Source organism: Physcomitrium patens, chromosome 12 (assembly GCF_059467195.1).
Source record: "Physcomitrium patens ecotype Gransden chromosome 12, ASM5946719v1, whole genome shotgun sequence".
Classification (NCBI taxonomy): Eukaryota; Viridiplantae; Streptophyta; class Bryopsida; order Funariales; family Funariaceae; genus Physcomitrium; species Physcomitrium patens.
The window spans coordinates 7,553,663-7,576,659 of record NC_143421.1 but is presented as its reverse complement, the minus strand read 5'-3'; the positions used below and the strand labels follow the sequence as shown (position 1 = coordinate 7,576,659).

Below are 22,997 nucleotides of genomic sequence, written 5' to 3'. Positions count from 1 at the left end.
TGCAACTCCTATTTTATAAACAATATTAGCTCATGAAACCTCGTGTGTACGAAGAGAGGCAAGACATCCAGGGGTCTGCAATATACGATTATCAGCACGACCATCAAAAGTACAGTGCTATCGGCATTCAGGTGCCAGAGCGATTTCGGAGAACAGATGCCCAGGTCGCGCACTCTGACCTTTTCACTTCGTCTCCGTCCATCATCCATGGATGTTGGACATAGTTGTTACATTGGACATAGTTGTTTATAGACATAAATGTTTGGTAGCTGCATCAAATTTTTTAGGGCAGCTCACTGACAGACATCCAATGGTCATAAATGCCTAAAATATTGGGAGGGGTGCAGGGTTAAGGATTGTTTTTACAAACACAGGATCAATCATGTTACACAATGTTAACGGTGTATTAAAATGTTTTTGTGCGAGGAACAACTTTGATTTTCTGTTCATCCAGTACCAGGTAACAGCTGGGTACCTATTCCGCAACAACCCTGCCAGAGTGATAAAACGACACAATCTTCTCAGGGAAATCTTAAGTTCGAAAACTTTATCACCAAAGAGGACACAGCAAAAAGTTACGATGCAGCCGTACCAACGGTGGCTTCCAGATATCACAGTACAGCGGCTCACTGTGCAGGACAGTTAACTGAATTTTAAACATAATTTGGTATTAAAGAGGCTCCTAATCATTGGGTACAATACGGGAGTGGCGAGATACCACCAGAAGCATCACCTGCAAAGTAGTTTGTGGTAAGATCACCCCAACCTAGGAAAATGTGGGAATTTACAAAACTGTATTCTGTGAATAGGCCTGTCACATCAACTCCAGCATCTGAAACTACATTTCCGATGGGTAACCATTCTCTCATTACAACTACAGAGGCTAAAGGTTGACTACCCAACGGAGTTCACAGACAGCTAGAAGAAAACAAGGATCAACTGAGATTATTCTTGCCACGCTCCAGTCAGTATCTAAACTAAAATCTGCAATGAACAAAGCGCCCATACGTCAAAATTCAGTCCTAAACAGTCCAACGCAGCACCCAACACATCATCACTGCAACAAACACTACACTAAACATCATGAGCAACATAACATTAACAAAACACAGGAGCCTAATACGATCCCTTCAAATAGGACTACAACGTCATGAACTATTCGCATCCGATTGAACACTTTGTGAAATCTCAAATTGATCGAGTGCATAAAGAAAAGCAGTTCCATACAAAAAAACACAATAACCCCCAGTGAGAACCAGATATCAGTTTACAACAACTGCTAAGTACGTCAGCAAGAGGAGCAAATAAAGACTCACCCTAATTATTTGCATGTGAAACCACGGCAGATGGAAAGCCAAATGATAATGATCACCACGATGATGATGGCAAGAACTATGAGCTTGACTTTCATGTTCTGGAACCACATCTTGCGACGCAGCTGCCGGCCTTGCCGCTGAAAATTGTCAGCCTGCCAAGTAAAACTGGGTGTGAGCGCTTAACCCGTGGCAAGGAACACCGACATTACACCATTGTCCATGAACCCAACTTCTCCGCAGATGTGAGCAAACACAGAATGCTCAAGCCGCTAAGGACATTCAAAAACTTCCCTCGCTACAGAACTGCGTTACTACTTCAAAAGCAATTGGCCAACGAGTACAAATTAGATGACATCGTTCACAAATCATTGAACACTAATCCCTTACCTGGAAACGTAGATTCTCTGTCTTGTCAACGAGAAGCTCAATCTTCTCTCCGCGATCAAGGACCTGCAGAAAATACAGTACAGAACCAATACTTCAGTATGACCTAAAAGCCCCGCAACAGTAATCCTGCTATACCCGTGCCATGAGGCAGAAAATACTTACATGGACGTTCGTGCAGCCATGAAGCTAACCTCAAGCCCAGAACTGCGTCAAATTCATTAAATCTCATGGGGATCACAGAGAACCAAAAACGCAATGTAATGGCATCGAAGATACCTTTTCAATGTTGTCCATCATAATCCCCTTAACTTCGGCCACTTGAGACTTGATCTTGGAAATCTTGTTCATTTCATCCGGGTGATCCACACAGTACTGCATGTGGTCCTTGAGCTTCGGACTGCACACCCGACATGAATGAGCTCCAAGATTGAAGATCAAGTAAACGGACACTATAATATAATAATGGCGTTCTTAAATTTTCTTAATAAATTAGTCAAAATCTAAAATATCGTCATCTTGACATACTCTATTTTAAAAATTAAAAACTAATTTTTTAATCCACAAAATTCTTACCCAAATTCCTTGTCTAAACTATGGGCAATAGCCGAATCAGCTTTTCCTCCCGCATACCGCCGCTTGAAGTCCTCCTTCACTCGCTCAAGGAAGGCAAACGGTATTTGACGCCCGAACTCTTCATCAGCCACCACCAAGTATGCTGCAAACATATCAAATAAGTCTTCATATCCTCGAATTTCCAAGCCATAAAGAGTGCAGGAGTTACAGTTACATGCTCCACATTCTACTCGAGACAACCAATTGACTAAACTGCGAGACAAGTAAGCCGCGGCAATATCTATCTACCTCCTCACGGACAGTGGTACTGAAGGTCAGTTCATCAGATAGACTCAACTCGCAAACAGGCCCATCAGCATATTTCATTTGAGTTAGTACTTAATGAGAGGGGCGCTTACTGTAGCCCTCCTCAACAAGATAGTTGAATGTGTGCCGGTCACATGTGTAGGTGAATTTGTTGTTGTTCGGCGGAAGCTTCTGCAGACACTGCACTGCAATGGTACTGAAGTTTCCAGAAAAAGCTGTATACTCAGCCAGTACTGTCGGTCCTCTGGCAACAAAGCTGTAAATCAGCGATTGAGTACCCATCCTTGCACCCTGGGCTCCTCAAAACAGGCGACTTCCCAACCACCGTGTAGTGAGCCTCAAATCCACGAGGCACAGTTTCCCAATTCCTTACGCAACCTGTCCCAACAAACCATCACAAAATATCAGCCTCCATCCAATATGGAGATCTGCGCCTCCAGGTGGACCCCGCAATCCCTTCACAGAACGTGCTATTTTCTACGTTTTGATGTACCAATGTACCACATCAGAAATCAGGAATCCTGTATCAGCAAAAGAGTCCAACATGCATAATGACTAGTCCTTTCAGAATATGCGTCAAGTATAATGATTCTCTTCCAAAATATGTTCCTGAAGTACTCGCAAGTTCCTTTAGCCTTCCTTGAGTGACACCCCACGTGTTTATTCCTAAGTAATATAGGGTGGAAAAGTGGCGGTCACATCAAATGACTTCAATGCAAATTAGATTGTGCGAGGAACCTTAGGCATTGAATAAAAAGTTGATAGAAGTGTCATCTTCAACAATTAAGCTTCGGACACAAAAAAAACCTTCACGTTGTTGCAGAAAAGAGCCGGACTTATCTCAGTGTTTATTAGGTCACATTCGTTTATTCCGAAGGAAAATACGACAAGAGTTTCTTGATGTGACGTTGAATCATCAGAAACCAAGCAGAAAGTTGGTTTACGCACATCCATAGATTTTCTTCAGAACAACAATGACTAAAGAACTGTTGCATACCCGACAAACCATGTTGCCATTGTTCAAATCCAGACTAGATCTGTAGAACACACTACCCACGGGGAAATATTTCGAGCCAACTCGAAGATCCATTAAATCCATGATATCGATCTCACACGGAGAGGGCCGCGATGTACGCTCTACCGCTGCAGCATAGACGAACAATACCTTAAACGTATATACCACAGATCCGCCACTAGGAGCTTTACGACGCTCATCGAAAAACTCCTGACAAGTTGGTTAATGATTTGGGCCACGGGCTCCAAGGGCCAGCATTGCCTCGCACCAGTCACACCTAATTTCATGACGCTTCCAACCCCTGCTTTCCTCTAACAACGTGGTTCCAAATCCACTAACCTACCTCTCTCACCCGACTCCGCACCGCATCAAGCTCCGCCTTCAATCACATTAAGAACTAGAAAAAACTTGGCCACCGAAGCGCGCAATTAGAACGTGGCCACCGACGACAGGGAAACGCTGCTACTGCGTACGATCAAATCCGCGGCAACCAACCAACGCACACACACAGGACGACACAGCCGAGAAAAGCAAGAACTGCGCAAACAAAACCCTGGCAATTTCACCTTATGGGAAGCAAGCTCGCTCCGGGAGCAGCAGCAACAACCAGGAAAGCCAAATCTCAATCCCAACGACGGAGGACTTTAGAGACCGCGCGGGTCCGTAACACGCTTGCGAGGGAGATGAGCCGTGGCGACGACGCAAGACGCTGCAGGAAAGGAGAGGAGAGACAGGGGAAGCAAAGAACAGCAGCAGCAAGGTTGGGAAAAAAGGGATGGCCAGCGGAAGCAACGAGGGCAGGCGTCGGAGAAGAAGGCGGTCACCACCACGCAGGTAACGCCCAGGAAATTACAAAACCAAAAATATATATAATAAAAAACAAACATACATACAAACAAACATCAATTAAACTACACTGCACAGTGCTCACCCCGCCTTTCACACGGCTCCACCGTCGGTACCTTTCACCGTGCTCCCGCTGGTACTGGTCCCGACGATTCTCGAAACCATTCTCCTCATACTACTTCCACCTTGACCGACCCCATTCCCTATCACCGTCAACTCCCTATAACCGCTAAAAAACCGGACCTATAACCGATATTAGCCTTATTACCGTGAACCCCATCACCACCAGCGTGTGATCTCCTCTCATCGAAGGCTAGTGATCCCATTTCGGCGCTTCCAGCCTACGAATGTGGGAGAATTGAGCTTCTATTTCGGAATTCATTACGCTAGAGTTGTATCCAGCGAGCCATTTATGGAGCCACGATTTCCCTATCTCTCTCTCTCTCTTCCCTGCCCCAGTCACAGCTGTGTTTGAATCCGCCTCAGATCGCGTCCAGTGGGTGTTAAATTCGCAATTGCCGATTTCAAACGCTCTGTGGAGTTCCTTTTATTACGGGTTTATTTTTCGGTTGAGGTTGGTTGTCCTGTGCTGCAGAGGGGTCGGATGCCGATTTCAAGCTCTCTCTCTGTGGGGTTTTTGATTTGTATTATTGTTTTTTTTATCCGTTGAGGGGTGTCGTATTCGATTGACGCAGGAGACGAACGCTTGCGTCTCGCTCTCTCTCTCGTCTCTGTCGTGGAGATTGGTGATGCGGGTTGAAAAAGGGGTCTATCGACACAGCCCGCTTCGGAGCGTGAGAGTAGTGCAGAGTGGGCAACGCTGGATGTGGTTGTGTGAAGACTTCAATTCGCCACAATTATTTTGTGTCCCGAAACTCCAAATGCCAGCATTAGATAATTTTACCGCTACTAATACAACAAAAGCACCTACCACTTCCACTTCTAAAGCTACCCACCAAGTTATTGTAAAAACTAAAAATGAAAAAGCCAAAAATTCATGCGAGAACCCCTGGTCCTTGTGGTTTTGACCACCATTAAAACGGGTTTTTCTTTTTATTATATAAGTATATTGTATTTTTTTGAATTGTACATTGGTTGTATTCATGACTTCATTATAACATTAAAATGTACATTATAACTTTTGTAATAAATAAGTGATGAACAAAAAATGAAAATACGCCGTTAATTAGTTTCAAGAAAGGTTTTTATAAGTCTATTCAACTTCGTAAAAATGTAAGTCTCACGAGTGAAAGAGATTATGTAGCAATATATACATTTCTGTTTCTAACACCACAATTCTCTGTTAGTGCATGAGTTTAAACGCAAGTAATAATAATTCAAGTATGTCGTTTCTTTCTTTGCAATTGAACATGTTGGCATGGGTGTTATTAGATTACATTACATTGTGATATGTTAGTATTAATGTTGATGATTGAGATGTTGCTATGTGGAATGCAAATTCATTAATAAGTTGTTATACTAATTTTTTTTTTTGCATTAATCAATAATTTTGTGATCATTGTTATAAGAAATCTGAAATAACTTATTCATACCCTACTGTCCACTTCCATTAAGTGATGGAAAACATCCAAAATTGTAAAATGATAACATAATTTTGACAGTCAAAATTTTATGATAAACTATAATATTGATGAAAACCAATGGAATATATATATATATATATATATATATATATATATATACATATACATGCACAAAAAATGAGAAAAATTTTAACGTGAAAATGTTTGAGAGTGACTATCATTTTGAAAATCAATGAGCACTTTTAAACTATTGTACAAAAAACAGTGTATGATAGTTTAATTTTTATGTCCACACAGTAATATAATTAGCAATCAAGTTATAGAAATCTGAAACAATTTTGAAATGTGTATGTATGCATAAATTTCTTAATTTTCATTTTAAATAAATAAATAATAAATTAAGGATTCAAAATTAACATTTTGGTTCAACTATTGTGATCTTTTATGTATTGGCATTAAAAACACGTTAAATATTTTTAATAAAAAATAAAATCATAAATTAGAATTTCGTTTTAAAAGTCATGTAGTCCATAAAATTGCAAAGTTCACTGGGTTTTTTTTTTTTTTTTTAATTTTTTTATTTCATATACAAACCTCATCCTCTTCTTCTGCATGCTCAAGGTCTTAGTTGATGTGTAGTTTATTATTTATTTCTCCCAGAGAAAATATGCAGGGTGAATAAATTTATGTCAATGAAGGAATTGTTATCATTATTATTGTTGTTGTTGTTGTCATTCTGTTTTTTCTTGTTCGTTTCTATCAGTGTTTTAAAATTAAATTAAATTAAATTAAATATATTTTATCTGTTTTATATTTATATTTATTTTGTTCCTTTATTGTAGTTGTAATCAGTTCAATGTAGGAATGGAAAGAAACTATACTAATCTGTATACAAAACTATGCATAAATACAAGATTCATTCGACTTCATATTTTTAATTTATGTTCAATTAACATAAACTCTTGGATATGACATTGTGATCTTCTAAAAAGCTGGCTAATTAATGTACTGTTACATTTGGTTACTTTTTAATCAAAGATCACAAACAAACAATAGGGTGTAGAGTCCTAACAAATCTGACCCTAAATTTATTAGTTGTTTGCATTTGTGCTTGAAACTCAAAAACAAAATATACATGCACATACATATATATATATCTATATATATATATATTTTTTTCCATGTATTTTATTAAAAACTGTGACATATATGCATACATACATACATACATTTGTTTGTGAATTGCTCAAAGTGCATGCATGTGATCATGTTAAACAAGATTTAAGTTAAAAGTTAATAGAAGTACGGCACTCAAATAATACTATCTTAATTTATGTAAATTATAAATATTATTATGGATTAAACTTGTGTTCAGCAATATTAAAAATGCGTTCAGTCAAGAAAAAAAACAAAACAAAACAAAACAAACAAACCGTACCTTACAAAATAGCACCACACACTTACACACACACACAAATAAAATAAAATAAAATAAATCAAACGCTCTTTTACATTAAAAGAGTTCGAGGAAAAACTCATCTCTTAATTCACACGTCCTTTTTCACAGTGCAACACTTTCAATGAGTCCCCTCCACAATCGCCAGCTTATGCATCTGGCTCCTGTTGCCGCTCATCCTGTCAAACCCTAAAATTCTAAACGTGATAGATGATGCAGCAGTGGGCATCTCCGTCTGGAACGCTCAAACCTAATTCGGAACAGGATTTGTTTTTAATTCAGTGCGATGAATTGTTATCCAGCCTGTTTCCATGGAAATTCTTGGCTTGGCGAAACCGCAGGTGCTCTCTGAGCGTGAGCTACACCATTTCTGTGCATAGCTCTGAGGCTTTTGGAATTTGATCTGCCGGCTCGCATTGATCAACGGGTGTACAGGCTCCAATTGCAAAGGTGATTCCATCGCATCCGAGTGATGTTAAAGAAATCCAAGGAGGAGATGGCTTCAGCAAGACAGAGGACGAGTGTAAGGACAACGGGAAAGCGAAGCTTGGTTTTGAATACGGAATTGGACTCTGTGTGATTTTAGTCAGGTGGTAGGGACAGACACCTCCTTTGCGTGGATTTTTTGTTTCTTAAGCGGAGACCTGTGCTGCGTTGTTGCCCTGACCGGACTTTCCTATCGACAGATCCGGTGGTAGCTCGATTTTACACGGAAATTTCGCAATCAGGATAGAAATCCACCCCCAGTTGTGATGAGTTCGAGGCGGTAGCAGTGCGGGTGTGTGGAGCCGTTATGTAGAACTTCTTGAGGTTCAGCATGGCTCTGAGATGATTAGCAATGTTCGATCGATTACAGGGCTTTTTTAGACGCGGACGTTGCTTCAAGTTTTAAGCTACCAAGCTCTTCGCATCTTCTCGCTACTCCTCTCCGAAATTTCATGAGTTCCATGATTCCCGATTCAAACTTTTAGTTCGTTGCAAATAGGTATTTTCGTGCCAGAAACAAATATTCGAAGATTCGCGTCAGCAAGACGACAGAAAATCACACCTTCACGGCAAATTAATCGCATGGGTTAAAATTTGAAAATCTTATTGTACAAGTCTTATGATCATGATCAGACCAGGAAATCAGGTTTGATTCAATGAGGGAGATTGCAACTTCACGATCGAGTTAGCGAAAAGACAATATACACGGCACACCTACTTGGAAGCTTCTGGTACAGATGTTGCACGGAAGAGCATAAAGACGACCTTCACCGTTCATCTTGATTTTGCCATGGAGAGTGTGCCGAGGTGGTCGTGAGCTCTGTCCACAAAAGTGGTTGACATAGCCGCATATGAGCCCTGACAAGATGGCCACATCAGACGCATCAGTTTTCTTCTTCTTCGTCGATTCATAATAGTGCGCTGTCACCGAAAATGACAACCTGCAAAAACTTAAACGCATTCGCAATCACCCAGAGAAGCCCTAAAACGAAAAAAAAAAATTACAGCGAATAGATAGAGAATGCTATCTGGAACGCATGAGGTCGTTACAGCAGGAACAAATTGAGGAGCGAGGAAAAACTGCCATCACAATCCAAAAGTAGAAATCGACACGCAAATAATCGATGACCACTGCTCCAGCTACTCACCTAAGCCTAATGTTCGGATATGGTGAAGCTAAATCTGAGGCCCGTGGCGATTCTTCGGGCGCCTAACAAACCTAGTGTTCGGACAACGCTTTCATAACGTCATCCACGCTTCGACGGGATATTGGTGACCAGTCGGATTTCTCATCTATTCTCTTCCAAGGGGAATCATGGAGACGGACTGCGTGCTTCACAATTGTGCACAAAGTCGACGAAACTGATCACGATGCCTTTCTCTCGCAGCAGCTAGCTTGGTTTTCAGCGTCATGCAGTGCGAGAGCAATGAACCGATCATGCTTCCGGATCCCGCAGACTCAAATTTCCGCACCGTCGAAGCCTTGATCGGATGATCCGCGGCAACTGCGATCATCAGATGGTTTCGCAATTTGACTCATTCACAATCAAACAAGGATGAACAACTTTGAACCCAATTGAGGGGTTTTAGGGTTAAGTATAACATTTTCAAGTCATAGTTGAAAAAATTGATTGGAATTTTTTGGAGATTTTTATTGTAATATTTGTAATCTTTTTGTTGTTCTTTTACTATTTGGAATTGTATCGGTCTTTGTTTGTGGTGCGTTATTTAACATCATGATGTCTTTTAATGTGATTTTATAGAACTTGGCATTGATTCTTCTTACAAACAATTCGAAGTCAATTTCACTTTTTCTATTAATTCAAAAATGAGTTTTCCACTTCATGGGTCCTGAATTAATCTCAACTTGATGTAGAATGAATAGGAATAATTTGCTGTAAACAGAAGAGAAGAAATTAAAATTTGTGTTCAGTGAAACAGGATGATTATTAATATAATGGGTTTTGGAGGTTCTGACAAAACACATTATGACGAGATCACTAATTTATTGACAAATCCAATCTGCATAATTTATTTCTAAATCCTTGATGAACATGTGTATATTAATATTTGTGTATTTAAATTGTCACATTTTATTCCGATTACATTACAAAACTAACACCATTTTTTTTTTTTTTTTTTTTTTTTTGGTAAAACTAATACATTTTGTAAGTACACTTGATATCTGATGTTTAGATTTCAATCTCAATTACATTACATTATGATTTAAATCTATTTTTCTATGGATTACTGTATTTTGTTATTAAGCAATAGCGACACAGTATGTTTTGAGTAGTTGAATAAAAACTTGTTTGAAGTAAGAAAAACATTGCTTTGCTATATAATAAAAAATTGTGACTAATATATAGAGGCAATCAAATCATAAACTAGTATAATGAATGAAATAAATAGGAATAACTTATGAAAATTATCAAACTCTGCTTTCTTGTTTTTTTACAAGCAGTATGCAAAATTCTTTTTCAATTTTTCAATATTCATCTTAATGAAATTTTCATAGATTTTGAAGACAGATTGATTTTTTATTTCATAATGTATTCGTTATCACAATTAAATTAAAATTAAAAATCACACTTGATTAAGTTCAATAAAAATAGCTATAAAACTCACTCAAAATAAGATCATTTTTCAGTCAAAAGTCATGGATGGTAAGTAATCGTATTTATTAAACTATACATCTTTGTCAAATAAAGTTAATAGTAATCCTGCACGTAGAATTAAAATACTTTAGTTTATAGTTTTCACAACGAGGATATGTTACAAATTAAATATTATAACTTACTAAAAGTTAAGGGACTGTTGTTATGTTAGAAGTGTATATTGGGCTTTTTAATAATGATAAAATACTGTAACAAAATAACAACAAATCCTTGAAACTATGAACAACTTATCATACACATTTTGATTTTGATGCTATTTTAGAATCGAAGATTTACTTATCAAATACTCTTTTAACAATATAATTTATATATACACACATGTACATACATGTACAAGGTTTTCTTTTTAAATTGAGATATATAAATGTTTTGAATATAACATGCATGTATATAGTAATGTGCATGATTACATAAAGATAGGTATTTGGAATATATATATATATATATATATATATATATATATTGTTGGAAATTTTGATGTTAAATTTACACTTACTTTTATTATGTCCGGTGCTGATATTATTCAATTGTATTGTGCATGTATTTGTGTTCATTTGTTTGTGTTCGTAAATACTTTCATTATATAGAAACATCATACACGTCTAAAGGTAAACAAAATATTAATTAATTAATTAATTTTAAAAATAGAAAATTTGAAAATAAGGTCATTATTTTGTATGAGAAGTATATGTATTTTTTATTATTGTTTTATATATCAGTTGAATTCTTTATATATCAGTTCATTAAAGAATGTTTTTCACTATAATAATTTTTCAAAGGATGAGGAGTTGAATTTCCAAGAATTCAAGTGCTATCACCATTACACAATGACATTTGCGAGCTACATGTAAATCTTGGAAATCAACTTTTGAATATTGCAAAGCATTCTACACAAGTATGATACACAATGATGTTGCATGGCATTGATAACTTGCTCTCTCTTTGCCAAACACTAACAAAATTGATTCCATTGCATTCATTGTTGCAAAAACATAGAGCAACATAGAACTTATAGTATGTATTTAAGAAACTTTAAACTTAACAGTACCCAAACAACACCTAAACAAAGTAGTTCACATGAATACAATAAACAAGGATGTGGCATAACATCAATGGGTGCTCTTTATTATTAATATACTTACAAAAGTAATACCAACTCTGTGCATTACAAAAGACCTCATCTTAAAAGATATCAAAAAATAAATTAAAAATAAAAATGTAAGCTTTTTCCACATTCCTAGTTCACTTTTTCAATGTTGGAGGTGCAATAATTGGTTTCTACCCAATATTTTTTTTCTTTTAATAACATCAAGACAACAAAAAGATTTGAGAGTATTAATACTTTAAAAATGTAAAACGTAGTCTAACCATGTGCCACATGTAAACTTCCATGCACAATTTCAAGAGGAAAATGACACGTGTCATATATTAAATCATTCACTCCAACAAAATTAGATAACGTGAGGAACCACGAACGAAGGCCGAACATTATCATCCATAAGTCGAGCATTAGTTCACGCCGGGTGGATTGGATGAACATATCTGTCAACTTTGAGTCCAGTCCCTCACAACGTCGAGAATATTCGGTTTGATGTTAACGGCTTACAGGTGTTGGCCCTTGAGGGGTCGAGAGTCGCGCCTAAACGGAACCGGTATTCTGTTGATGTCGAGCGGAATCCTTTTTCGGCCCGCCAGAAATGGCATTGAAATGCGTATTCTCGCGCTCCTAATTGTGTTTTGAAGCCTTCCTTCTGAAAGTTTTTTCCTGTAGTTAAGAAACTCGGAGCGGTGACAATGGCGCAGTGCGTTAAATCGTTTCTGGTATATTCGAGTGTTGCATACATTTGGAGGATTTACGAGGATGTCGTGGACGGCTGTTTGGAAGCATCATGCCTGCGCTCTTGCATGACAGGAGAGAGCGCATAATCACTGGTGGTGGAGAGAGGACTAAGCGCACAGGCGCGCTTCGAAACTAGAAGGTATGGAGTCAGTGAGAATCAGTGCTTGCTTTGGTGTCAATCATGGTGAATTGTGGTGACAGTTCTGTTACGGAGAAATAGATTTGGAGGAGGTGTGGTGATGAGTGATAATCAAGATTCTGGTGGACCGAGGGGCCTTGGTCGATGAGAGGGCCATGACGGCATCGCTAGATGTCAAGATTTATATTACTATTGTTTATGTTGTGTTTCTTTTTCATGTCGCTGTGTTTGACTTAAGAGTTGAAGAGTCCTTTAGTGGTGTTGAGGTGGAATGATGTGACGAGAGTAAACAACGACCTTAGTTTGAAATGAGGTGCAATGAGGTTCCGGGATCATTGGTTCTGTCTCCAAAGCGTTCACCGAACATTTCAAATCGCAGCTTTTTGCGATGGTTCCATTCTGCAGTCTGGGGGAAATCAGTTGTAGAGTGCGTTCATTCAAGCATCCTTTCAGGTGCGTAATCGGATGTTCCGTCGCATTCACGACGCTACATATCATCTCTTAGCTGGACAAGAAGCATGATTCTTCAGAGAGGGCCTTCGAGTATGTGGTAGAAAGAAACAAGAAGCCAACTTGACCCTCCTCGGTATGGGCAGGTAGAACAGAGTGTTTAGTAATCACCAAGGTTTCCAATGGCGCTCGCATCCTGTCCGACTGGAGAAGGAGACTCTGTTTCGCAACCCGACAATCCACATTTTAACAGATACGTTCAGGTGATTTTTTAACCATACAGTATACGTTAAAAAAAATTGTTGTTATTGTTTCCTCAAAGCGTGTCGCGTAAATGTTGGTTATGCATACAACAGCATTTTCCATGTCGATATAGGTTGTTTGTGGTACAAAGCACCGTAATATTTTGGTTTATAAATTGTGTCTACTTCAGGTGTATGTAAGGTTTGGGCTTTTAGAATGACGTCTCGATGCTCCAAGTCATCATTATTCTCTTCTGTCACTGAAAAAAATTCTGCCACAGGCCTGCATGAACGAGGAAGACCATACATCTGAGGATCAACACTGGAAGCTGCCAGTGCTGGGGATGGAAGATCCACATTATGGAATTTGTCCAGAAGCCAGATTTCAAGAAATTCTGGAACACAATTGTGCACTTCGTGACAATTTCGAGGAAGTAAGGAACAATTCCCCAAAGTAAAGTAATCGTCTATCGTCGAAGAGACTGGAATTGTGTTACAATCAACTTCCTGCTCTGCCTCATCTCTTCAATGTAACTGAAGTTAGAATGATAAAATGGAATTAGGATTTGTGCTTTTAGATGTTCTTTTTCCTCATAATTGTCGAACTCTACTTTCTTCAGATAAAGAAAATGATTGTTTGGGTTTTAGGATGAGCCTGAAGTATCGACTTTAGTATCGACTATTGCTGACTATCAATTTTCATATACTGATTCAGTTGAAGGGGCTGCACTTGAAGATGACAGATTCCAACTTGCAGTTGCATGAAGCCTGCCTGCGACTACAAGAGGAGAAGGTTAGCATCTCTATTTTGCCCGCTCGTTTCTATTAATAGATTTAATTTTGTTAGGTTTTTTTTGGTCTAATTCTTATATTAAATCGAGAAGTTACTAGTTGAGTTCATGGTGTTTTTTTCTCAGGCCGTATTGGAGAAAGCATCCTTGGAATTCAACGAAACTAAACTTGAGAAAGAGCGAATGCTGTTGAACAAAGATGATCTGGTGCTTGCATTCCTTTCCTCACATATAATGGCATACAATTTCATGATAATTTGCGTTGTACTTCCTTCTTTTAATGATCTATGATATGTCAGTCATGTTCTAGGCGCCGAAAGGTGCTTTTTGATTTTTTTTTTGATTTTTGATTTTATTTTTATCGTCCAGGTCTTTTCATGTCAATCAGTATTTTCTGGTACATTCGTCCCATGATACATGCTACGCTTATAGAGTCAATCCCGCTTTTCCAACGCCTTCGGCACCCTTGAGTAGCATTTAAAGATTCCTACATAGGACGTGATATTCTACGATATTCGTCATTTTAAGTTTTAGGTTATCTTCAAAGACGTAAATTAACCGAGATTTTTAGAGTCACTCCTCTGGAAACAGTTGTAATGAAGCGTACAGTTAGCTTCAGGCCTGCGCATGAGTCTCACACCTCTTGATTGTGATGGATTTGACTTGCTGTAAAAGAATATGAAGCTTATGTTTGTTCTCTTTTCAGGTCTATTTTGTTGATTATAGACTTTCTGCTTCTATTCAGGAGGAGTTGGAACACGATTGACCATCCTGAGATGGAAAATTCTCGCAACTGCAGAAACTTGAGCAGGAGAAGGAAAAACGTCTACTAAAGACAGAGCGAGATGAATTTGCTGGTAACCGAAACTGTTCGACGTCCCTAAAAATGTTTTTCTGTTTTCACATTGAAGACGACTGTGGAGTTTGTACACCATTTGACAGTCAAGGGTATGGGTTGCAATACTTACAGATTGGGTTTCATTTGCAGCTAAGGCAGAGGATTTGGAAAATCTTGTACAAACCCTTGAGAGAAAATTATTAACTTCCAAGGTCGAGCTCGAGAAGCTTGTTCAAGACGTTGTACAAACAAGGTAGTCCTCTTGTATGTTTCTTTTGGACTTTTCTAGAAGTCAACCGTGCTCACATTAGAATGAGCACAAAGGGACCACGAATTTCCATGCCATAAAGCTTGACCGTAATAACTGTCTGTGTAGGGTGGAGAAAGATCTAGCAGTAGCTAGTAAGCAATGCGTAGAGATGGCGCACTCCCGAGATTTGATGGCTTTTAGAGCGGAAGACCAAACATCCAAGCAATTGGCTGCTGATCTCGCCCATAAGGTTGTTGCAAATCTCCTTGATAGGTTCTCGACATTGTCCCGAAACAATACTTCTCTGATATTTAGAATGATTTTCGACAGTATTGTTGACAGAACCTCCTAATTAACCCACATATTACACTGAAATTCTCCATGATTCTACCTCAAATGCATTTCGTTGTACGATGGGGGCAGTGCAAACATCTCGAAATAGACTTGGAGAAATCCATGAATGCGGTTGACGTTGCTCAACAGGAGATCTTGACTATCACACATGAGAAAGACTCGATCATCACAAACCTCAAGGATTCATTACGAAGAATGGAGTAAGTAAATATTTTACGTCAAATGTCCATCTTCTTGTCAATGCTGTTTATGATAAACCGTGTAAACTTTGGTTCTGTTTGTTCCAATGAAATCATCTTTACAGAAAGTTTGTCCGAATGCTCATTCAAACAAAATCATTGAACCCGAGTTTTTTCTTTCAGCAGTGTTCCAAACGGTCAAATCCATGTACTTCAGATAAATTCTGTATGGATGTACATTCTAGTGCCATCCTATACTTTCACTGTAGTCATGACGTTAGAAGTTGCATAACTACATGTCACACGCAGAGAGGATATATATGCTCAGAAGGAGCAACAGAAGAAAATTGAGCAAGGGTGGGAATGTGAGCGAAAAATGTTATTACATACGATTGAGACCAGAGAGTGGTACGTATTTCCATGCAGGAGGTAGGCAACATCTAAGCAATTGAATTTCTTATCGCATTTCCTTGGGAACATTCGAGTGCTTGAGGTACACCGCAAAGAATAGGTAGATGACACAATTACATGAAAACTTCGTGATTGCAGATCTGCTGGATCTAGCTTAAAAACATTGTAAGCCTCTGGTATTTGCTTAAAGTAGCTCTGGGGACATGACTTCTTCAATTACAACCGTCATGCCATCTTTTATAGATGGCACACCTGGCTGCATAGTTGGCTGAATCACTTGTTCAGATGTCTAGTCATAAAGTTTGGGGAACCGTATCCATCCAGTATGCAGAGCATCCTATAAAAAATTCATTTTTTGAACAGGGAGGATCAACAGAAAGTTAAATCGAAGGAGGATACCGCATCACGCTTGAAGGAGGAATATGAGTTAAAATTTTCCCTTTTGCAACGAGAAAAGGAGGAAAGTGAGCGCCTTTACAGAGAAGAAGCTGACTTTTGTATCAAAGAGGCTCTCACGGATGTGCGCTATGACGAAGAAAAACAAAGAGAATTAAGGAGAACATTAGAAGGGGAAACGGCTGACCTGCGTGCTATGTTGGTTGCAATGGAGCAAGCCAGTAACGATATGGAGACTCGCCACGCACAATCCATGCAAGAACTCACTAAGGTAATAAACGTGAGGTTCATTGTATTATTCTATCATTATATTACAGTTATAAATTTTCAACCCATGGTGAAATGCCTTGCTTAGAGTGATTGTAATTGTGTAGGAGTCTACATCTCTTCGTACAGAACTAGCTGAATCCAAGGAAAAAGTAAAGGAGGTCACTGATGCACTGAAAAGCTTCCAACGGGAAAATGGTCAATTACTAACAGAAATTGAAGGACTCCGAGAACAGCTGAATGATACACTGTCTAAGAACCATGAATCTTACACTCAAATTGCTGAGTATAGGTACAAATCATGATTGTGAGAACGAGTATTTCCTTGGATAGTTGGCTCAATTATGAATTCGAACTTCCCTCGGCAACATTAATTCACGACACTTTGAATATGAACATGTATTTACATTTGGCTATACAGATGCTTCAAGCATATTTCTATTCACGATGATCATGTTTCAGCATATGATATTTGAAGAAATAATTGCATGTTTGTTTCCCGTTCCTTGTTTACACCATCTGGTTTTTTAAACTAGTGCCTGGTGTGCATCAGAAGAGCATTGGATGTGTATGAACGACGACTAGAACATCTTAAAATAGAACTACATGATATTTCTAAAGCTCGAGAGCAGGATCAACAAGATCACATTCGTAACTTGGAGAATGCCAAGGTATGTATATATATATATATATATATATATATATATCTACTTAGCATATTTACATGTATTTACATTTTGTTTCACTAATTCTGCAAGAATATTTCTGTCTGTGATGACTATATTTCAGTATATGTTATTTGATTAAAATTATTTGTATTGGAGGAAATAATTGCACATTTGTTGGAGTAATCAACTAAAAACCTGCAGTTTTGATGTAATTTTTTCATGATGTATTTTTCACATGCAAATTTTGTGATGTAATCACATGATTATTTTACTAAAACAGTACTGGTTGGGTTGGAGTAATAGAGAATTTGGACAACTGAAAAAATAGCCATTATATTAAAAGAAACCAAGCAAGCACAGGATCGGCAACGAGAACTTGCTGACAAAAATCATTCTCTGAAGAAGGTTCAACTCTAACAATTTACAAAAATTCGCTTTTCAAAAAAAATTCCCAATAGACAGAATAAAAGTGATTTTTGTCTAATAACATGTTTTACTCGAAACATAAATTTTTAGAAAAAACATATGTATGTATGTATGTATATATATATATATATATATATATATATATATATGTATGTTTAATACAAAGTAAACAAGTTGCTTTATTATTCATTTAAAGAACTTAATTATTGTACTCTTAGTGTAAAAAATGTAACAAATTGAAGTCTCAAAACATTTGCACAGTTATTGGTTTTTTTTAATTAACAATGAATTTAATGTTTGTATGTTTATGGATGAAATAATATGATATTTGCTAAGGATTTCTTTTTTAAAAAATCGATTTGTGTTGATAAGGTGTTTTAAATGCAGAAACTTAAAGAAACCAACAAGATATTGATGGCATTAACGACAGACCACAACCAATTGATGATCCGAACACGCGAAATTGAGACACAATTGGCTCTTACTCAACCCATTAGATTGGTAAGCTATTTCTAAACCAAGGAATCAAATCCCACATATTCAATTCCTTTATGTCTTTACAATTGCACAAGTATTTCCTTTCTTCAAAACCTACATGTGGGTAATAATCAATTAAACTTGAGTAATTTGCAACGCATTTGATTAGAGTTAAATACATGATCTTTTGGTATGATAACAAGTGAGTGTTTAATATCTAATAAAGCAGAATAAACTGCAAATAAGACAATTTTTTGGCTTGTAGATACTAAGATACATGTAGCTTCCATTACTCACCTCTTTTTGCTTCAAGCTAGCCACAGAAACATACATGAATGCCAGTTTCAGGATTCATTTAGTTCGTAGAATGTGGTTGAGTTTAGTTTGATTAATCAAATTAGCAATGCTTGAAACAGGTATATGCATCGAATCAGTCGAATCCATTCCTACCAAGGGCAGGAAAGACCTTGGAACGGAGCTGCAGTAATGCTGCATGGTTGACGGCCGAAATGGGAAAATTAGACAAACGACAGTCTCAATTCCTCTCAAGAGATCAGTCACAAGGATTCCATGGAGTGATTCATCCACAACGATATCAAGATTCCAGGCCCATCATACCGAACAGAGAGTATCATGAACATCAAGTGGAGGAAGAGAGCAACAAGGACGGGCTTGCCAACCTCATGAAAGCCGACCTGGGTCACATTCGAGAAGAGAAACTACTAGGCTAAACCTCCATCTCGGTAGGATTTTTCTCGGATTACCCTACAGAATGTTGATTTCCCCTTCACAGCAGGCTCCTCTCTGCAGGATCGGCACTCGTACAAAACTTCGTCGTTTGCCATGTTCATCCTATGATTCATCGATTGGTAGCTTCATTATCTTCAAATCGTCAAAAGTGTTGTTTATAGTCTTCTGTGAGTTCATAGTATTGCATTGACTTAAAAGTTAGGCTGCACTTCTTCCTGAGATGGACGGACAAGCAAACAGCCTAACAGTTGGCAATACTGTACGTTCAGATGGATTACCAGACTCAATGGCAAATGAATAATAACCATGAATGCACATTTGGAGACTCTGGTACAGAGAAAAAAAGTGATGTACGACAACCTGCACACCATCATTGAGCGAGAATCGTGTCGCATGCAAGTGATGAGACATCGAAAGTGATCACACTTCCAACATTCTCGTTTTACTGAATCGTCAAAAATCATAATGAATATGGGTGATGACAACCCTAGAAATTGATCTGATGCCCCCAATGAATCGGAGGTGAAAAACCTCTTTCAAGAAAAAACTACTTACAAGTAAAAGTCCACCTTTGGTAGCAAACCAACTTGAAGTAAGAGTAACAAAAAGAAACTCCCGCATTCTAAAGATTCCCACTGCTAAGCTCTCCAAATGAATTCGACAAAGTATCGTCTTGTTACTACTTAGGGACATTTCTCTTCAAAAAATCTGGGTCCACTTCCTGAGCCTTCTTCAAGGCGTCTAGACTCTCTTTCTCCATCTCCGCAAGCAAAACACAGAAACCCTCTGCATCCTTCACTTCCCTGGCAAAACCAAATCGAAATTCTCTCCAAAGCTTGTTGGAATCAACTGCATCGGAATCTTCTTTTGGCATGACATTGGCAAGTACGTTGAAACCCCACCGGTCTGCGGCAAAAATGTAGGCATCCTGAACTCGAACTTGCAAGTAAACTGCACAGGAAACAGTAATAAAACCTAGAAGATGAAATCTTGATGATATGAAGTATAAAACCTGTGTTACTAAACTCTCATCCTTAAAAATCACACAGTTTGGAGATACTTGAGAAGCCAAAATACAGCTTTCCAACTCATTGTCTTTCAAGGCATGGGCCCCATGGGAATGATGTCAACATTGTCCGTGTTTCACTCAGTGAAAGTATGCACCTGCACAGAAGACGATAAGTGCAAATCTTCGCGTTTCACTCTTGTTGATGCCATCGATGAGTGCCAACAGGACTCTGCACAGGGGGTCCACTGCAGCACCTGCAATATCAGCTGCATCGACCTCATGACGCCCCCCGAGCACATCCACAAAATGACAAGATCTGCAAAAGAAAGTTGCCACTCTTATGAGTGAGAAAATTCATTGCTCTAATTGAAGGTACAATTCGTCACTAGAGAAACACGGCATTTCCACTCTGTAAAAGAAAAAAAACAGAAAAACAGAAAAATAAACCCAGAATCAGAAACTAGCTCGCAAACTTACTTCGGCGCCATGCTAAAAATTGAATATTCTGCATCAGTGGTTTTCACCATAGGTTCAAGCGCCTGAGCTCGAGAGTTAACCAACGTTCCTGATTCGTGCAACACAGATTGCAAAGCAGCTCCTGCTTCCTTCACTGCGTCGCTAACAGCGAAATGGACCTTTGCAACCCTCCGCTTGACGTAGTCCAACTCATGTCTCTGCAAAGGAGCAACGGATCCCAGCAACATGACCCGAGGCGGCACACGTCCTATTTCCCGCCACGCGCGTACTAGCGGCGGCGGGTCCGTGTGCCCGACCACCAGAGACCCTCGCTCATCCAACACTAAATTCAGCTCATGCGCATCGTTCTTTGGTATCCACAACAACGGATTCCCGCCCACAAGAATGTAATTAACTAGTGAACCGTGCACTTTAGGCGCATCCGGGCCCTCGTCGTTCGCATTTATGGTGGTAATCTGCGCCCTCCAATTGGCCGCCAGCAGATTCTTACATCTTTGTACAAGCGGCAAACTGGACTCCTCTTCCCGTGGGCTTCGGCTCTCAGTTCCAGCTTCCACACTCGCCCTTCGAACCGCAACGTATCGGCAACCACACCCTATCTTCTCCTCCACTCTCATCCCACCAACCCGCGGCCAAAGCGATCGCCATACACGACTCATCCCTCAACTTCGAATTTCTCCAAACACTCCTTCAACACTACATGGAAAATTCCAGTGAGATGCTCCACATTCAATTCGGCTCAAAACTGCTTTGCACGCAAAATCAGGCACATCAACCCGTCATCCTTCCTTGAACAATTTCTGGAAAAATACAAGCTATCCGTAAACCTTGAGATTCTTAAACCCTAAGATGACGGTCGTAGTCTGTACCTGATGTTGACGAGGCAAATTGGCGCAAGATTGAATGAACGAAAGGTGAGGACACCAGAATGGAATACACACCTTGCCGTAGAAACCAAGCGCTGCTAAAAATTTCAAGAACTTGGGCAGTGTCGAAGCTTGAAGGAAGTGCGGCAGACAGACAGAGTTCGATCCACTGAACCGAACACGATTGAGCTTCATTCCACGCGAACGGCGACGGCGACGGCGACCTGCCAATGGCGACCAGACCTAGTCGACGACGACGACGACTCGACGAAAACGACCACAACTCACGTCACCCAAAGCTCACGAGGATGCGAAACACCCCCGACCAAGTTCTTGAACACTACGAAACCAAACAACCTGCCCCATAGATTTCTCTTCGGTTTATATATATATATGTATATGTATGAAATGCTAAAATGACTCAGGGTTTTATTAAATCGACCCACTCATCATCACAATGTATATAGAATGTTGAAGTCATGTACATCATCATTACTATGATCCACATTTGGATTGATATAATAATGATTTTTTTAATATGGAATTAATATAATGATAGAAATATTATGAATAACAACAACTAACTATCAATAGCTAGAATTAATAGTCTCTTCCTTTTATTTTATATTGTGAGAAATATATCTTTTTAAATACTAAGCTAATTTGTTATTGACTTTGTATTGTTGTAATATCTTTAGTATTGTGTCCAATGTTCAAAGAGAAAGAAAGAGATATATTCTTAGGTTATTTGGATTTTGTAATGGATATTGTGTCATATATGTATCTTCCACTAGAGATGACTTTTGATTCTTTTGAAGACATCAAAGAGAATATAGATGAATTTGTCTATATTTAAGGTAATACCATTTGTAAGCAACAATTTGACATTGATTACATTGATTTTAAATGTGACAGAGAACATGTTTATATTGACCAAAATAATCTTATTTTAAAAAAAAATATCATAAGCCAATTAATTAGGTATCCATTTGCATCATATACTTAGTATATCTAAGTTTTATTTTTTATTTTTTATTTTTTTGTGTACATATTAGATATATTAAATTACTAAAGAAATATATATCTTCTATTTTTATGGATTGTATGTATAAAAAAAAGTAATTCAAGACGTCTACATTATATATAGTAGAAATTATTAATTTTAATACATCTTTTATAATATTTTTTACTTTTTTACAATACTATATATATATATATATATATATATATATTTTGTGCCTTGACCCAATTTATCCAATTGTATGAAAATATTTGATCTATTTGTATTGGATTTGATTAAGATATTATATTTATAAATGTCATTATTTTTATTTTATTTTTTTACTTCTAATGACTTACTTAACATATGGTACATTTAAAAAATATCTTGAAAAACTACAAGAAATATTTTGCCATTGAATTGGAAGCATATTGGTCTTTATTTCTTATAGAATGGAATAATTTAATAAATGCTTCTTTTGAGGTACTTTATAATATAGACTTGATTTTTTTTCTATCAAAAATACTCCCACAACTACCTATATGACTATTAAGTATTTG

At 38.1% G+C, this 22,997-nt stretch overlaps 3 protein-coding genes and 1 long non-coding RNA gene across 18 annotated transcripts; 1 reads left to right on the top strand and 3 right to left on the bottom strand.

Annotated features, from left to right (window-relative positions):
* Positions 1-647: 647 nt before the first annotated feature.
* Positions 648-4,573, bottom strand: LOC112290001 (vesicle-associated membrane protein 722). 5 transcript variants are annotated; one of them, XM_073537682.2, is made up of 7 exons: positions 4,529-4,573; positions 2,675-2,960; positions 2,277-2,418; positions 1,980-2,100; positions 1,704-1,766; positions 1,317-1,468; positions 648-984 (listed from the first exon to the last, which is right to left on the bottom strand). In XM_073537682.2, the coding sequence occupies exons 2-6, from the start codon at positions 2,862-2,864 to the stop codon at positions 1,322-1,324; spliced, it is 663 nt and encodes a 220-aa protein (XP_073393783.1). In that variant the 5' UTR covers positions 2,865-2,960; positions 4,529-4,573; the 3' UTR covers positions 648-984; positions 1,317-1,321. The 5 variants fall into 5 exon arrangements, with proteins under 5 accessions (XP_073393783.1, XP_024391606.1, XP_024391608.1 ...); XM_024535838.3 differs by lacking the exon at positions 4,529-4,573 and adding an exon at positions 3,941-4,367; XM_024535840.3 differs by lacking the exon at positions 4,529-4,573 and adding an exon at positions 4,164-4,367 and having other exon boundaries at positions 648-1,057.
* A 2,632-nt stretch (positions 4,574-7,205) lies between these two features.
* On the bottom strand, positions 7,206-10,620 carry LOC112289517 (uncharacterized). Of its 2 annotated transcripts, none has more exons than XR_016505766.1 (2): positions 8,935-10,620; positions 7,206-8,787 (listed from the first exon to the last, which is right to left on the bottom strand). It is a non-coding gene; the product is annotated as an uncharacterized LOC112289517 (long non-coding RNA). The 2 variants fall into 2 exon arrangements; XR_002971903.3 differs by having other exon boundaries at positions 9,078-10,620.
* Positions 10,621-12,115: 1,495 nt separating this feature from the next.
* On the top strand, positions 12,116-19,400 carry LOC112289203 (uncharacterized). 7 transcript variants are annotated; one of them, XM_024534219.3, is made up of 17 exons: positions 12,129-12,586; positions 13,183-13,299; positions 13,560-13,712; positions 13,994-14,071; positions 14,196-14,276; positions 14,869-14,926; positions 15,058-15,160; positions 15,284-15,407; positions 15,581-15,711; positions 16,000-16,119; positions 16,465-16,768; positions 16,872-17,056; positions 17,318-17,435; positions 17,736-17,837; positions 18,246-18,359; positions 18,752-19,078; positions 19,355-19,400. In XM_024534219.3, exons 2-16 carry the CDS (start codon positions 13,219-13,221, stop codon positions 19,064-19,066), a joined length of 2,067 nt encoding a protein of 688 aa, XP_024389987.1. In that variant the 5' UTR covers positions 12,129-12,586; positions 13,183-13,218; the 3' UTR covers positions 19,067-19,078; positions 19,355-19,400. The 7 variants fall into 7 exon arrangements, with proteins under 7 accessions (XP_024389992.1, XP_024389991.1, XP_024389990.1 ...); XM_024534223.3 differs by lacking the exon at positions 16,872-17,056 and adding an exon at positions 17,057-17,163 and having other exon boundaries at positions 12,119-12,586; positions 18,752-19,400; XM_024534222.3 differs by having other exon boundaries at positions 12,126-12,586; positions 14,015-14,071; positions 18,752-19,400.
* Positions 19,401-19,474: 74 nt separating this feature from the next.
* Positions 19,475-21,709, bottom strand: LOC112289204 (uncharacterized). Of its 4 annotated transcripts, none has more exons than XM_024534226.3 (4): positions 21,441-21,709; positions 20,572-21,316; positions 20,250-20,410; positions 19,475-20,036 (listed from the first exon to the last, which is right to left on the bottom strand). In XM_024534226.3, exons 2-4 carry the CDS (start codon positions 21,228-21,230, stop codon positions 19,765-19,767), a joined length of 1,092 nt encoding a protein of 363 aa, XP_024389994.1. In that variant the 5' UTR covers positions 21,231-21,316; positions 21,441-21,709; the 3' UTR covers positions 19,475-19,764. The 4 variants fall into 4 exon arrangements, with proteins under 4 accessions (XP_024389994.1, XP_024389997.1, XP_024389995.1 ...); XM_024534229.3 differs by having other exon boundaries at positions 21,513-21,709; XM_024534227.3 differs by having other exon boundaries at positions 20,572-21,267; positions 21,513-21,709.
* Positions 21,710-22,997: the final 1,288 nt, after the last annotated feature.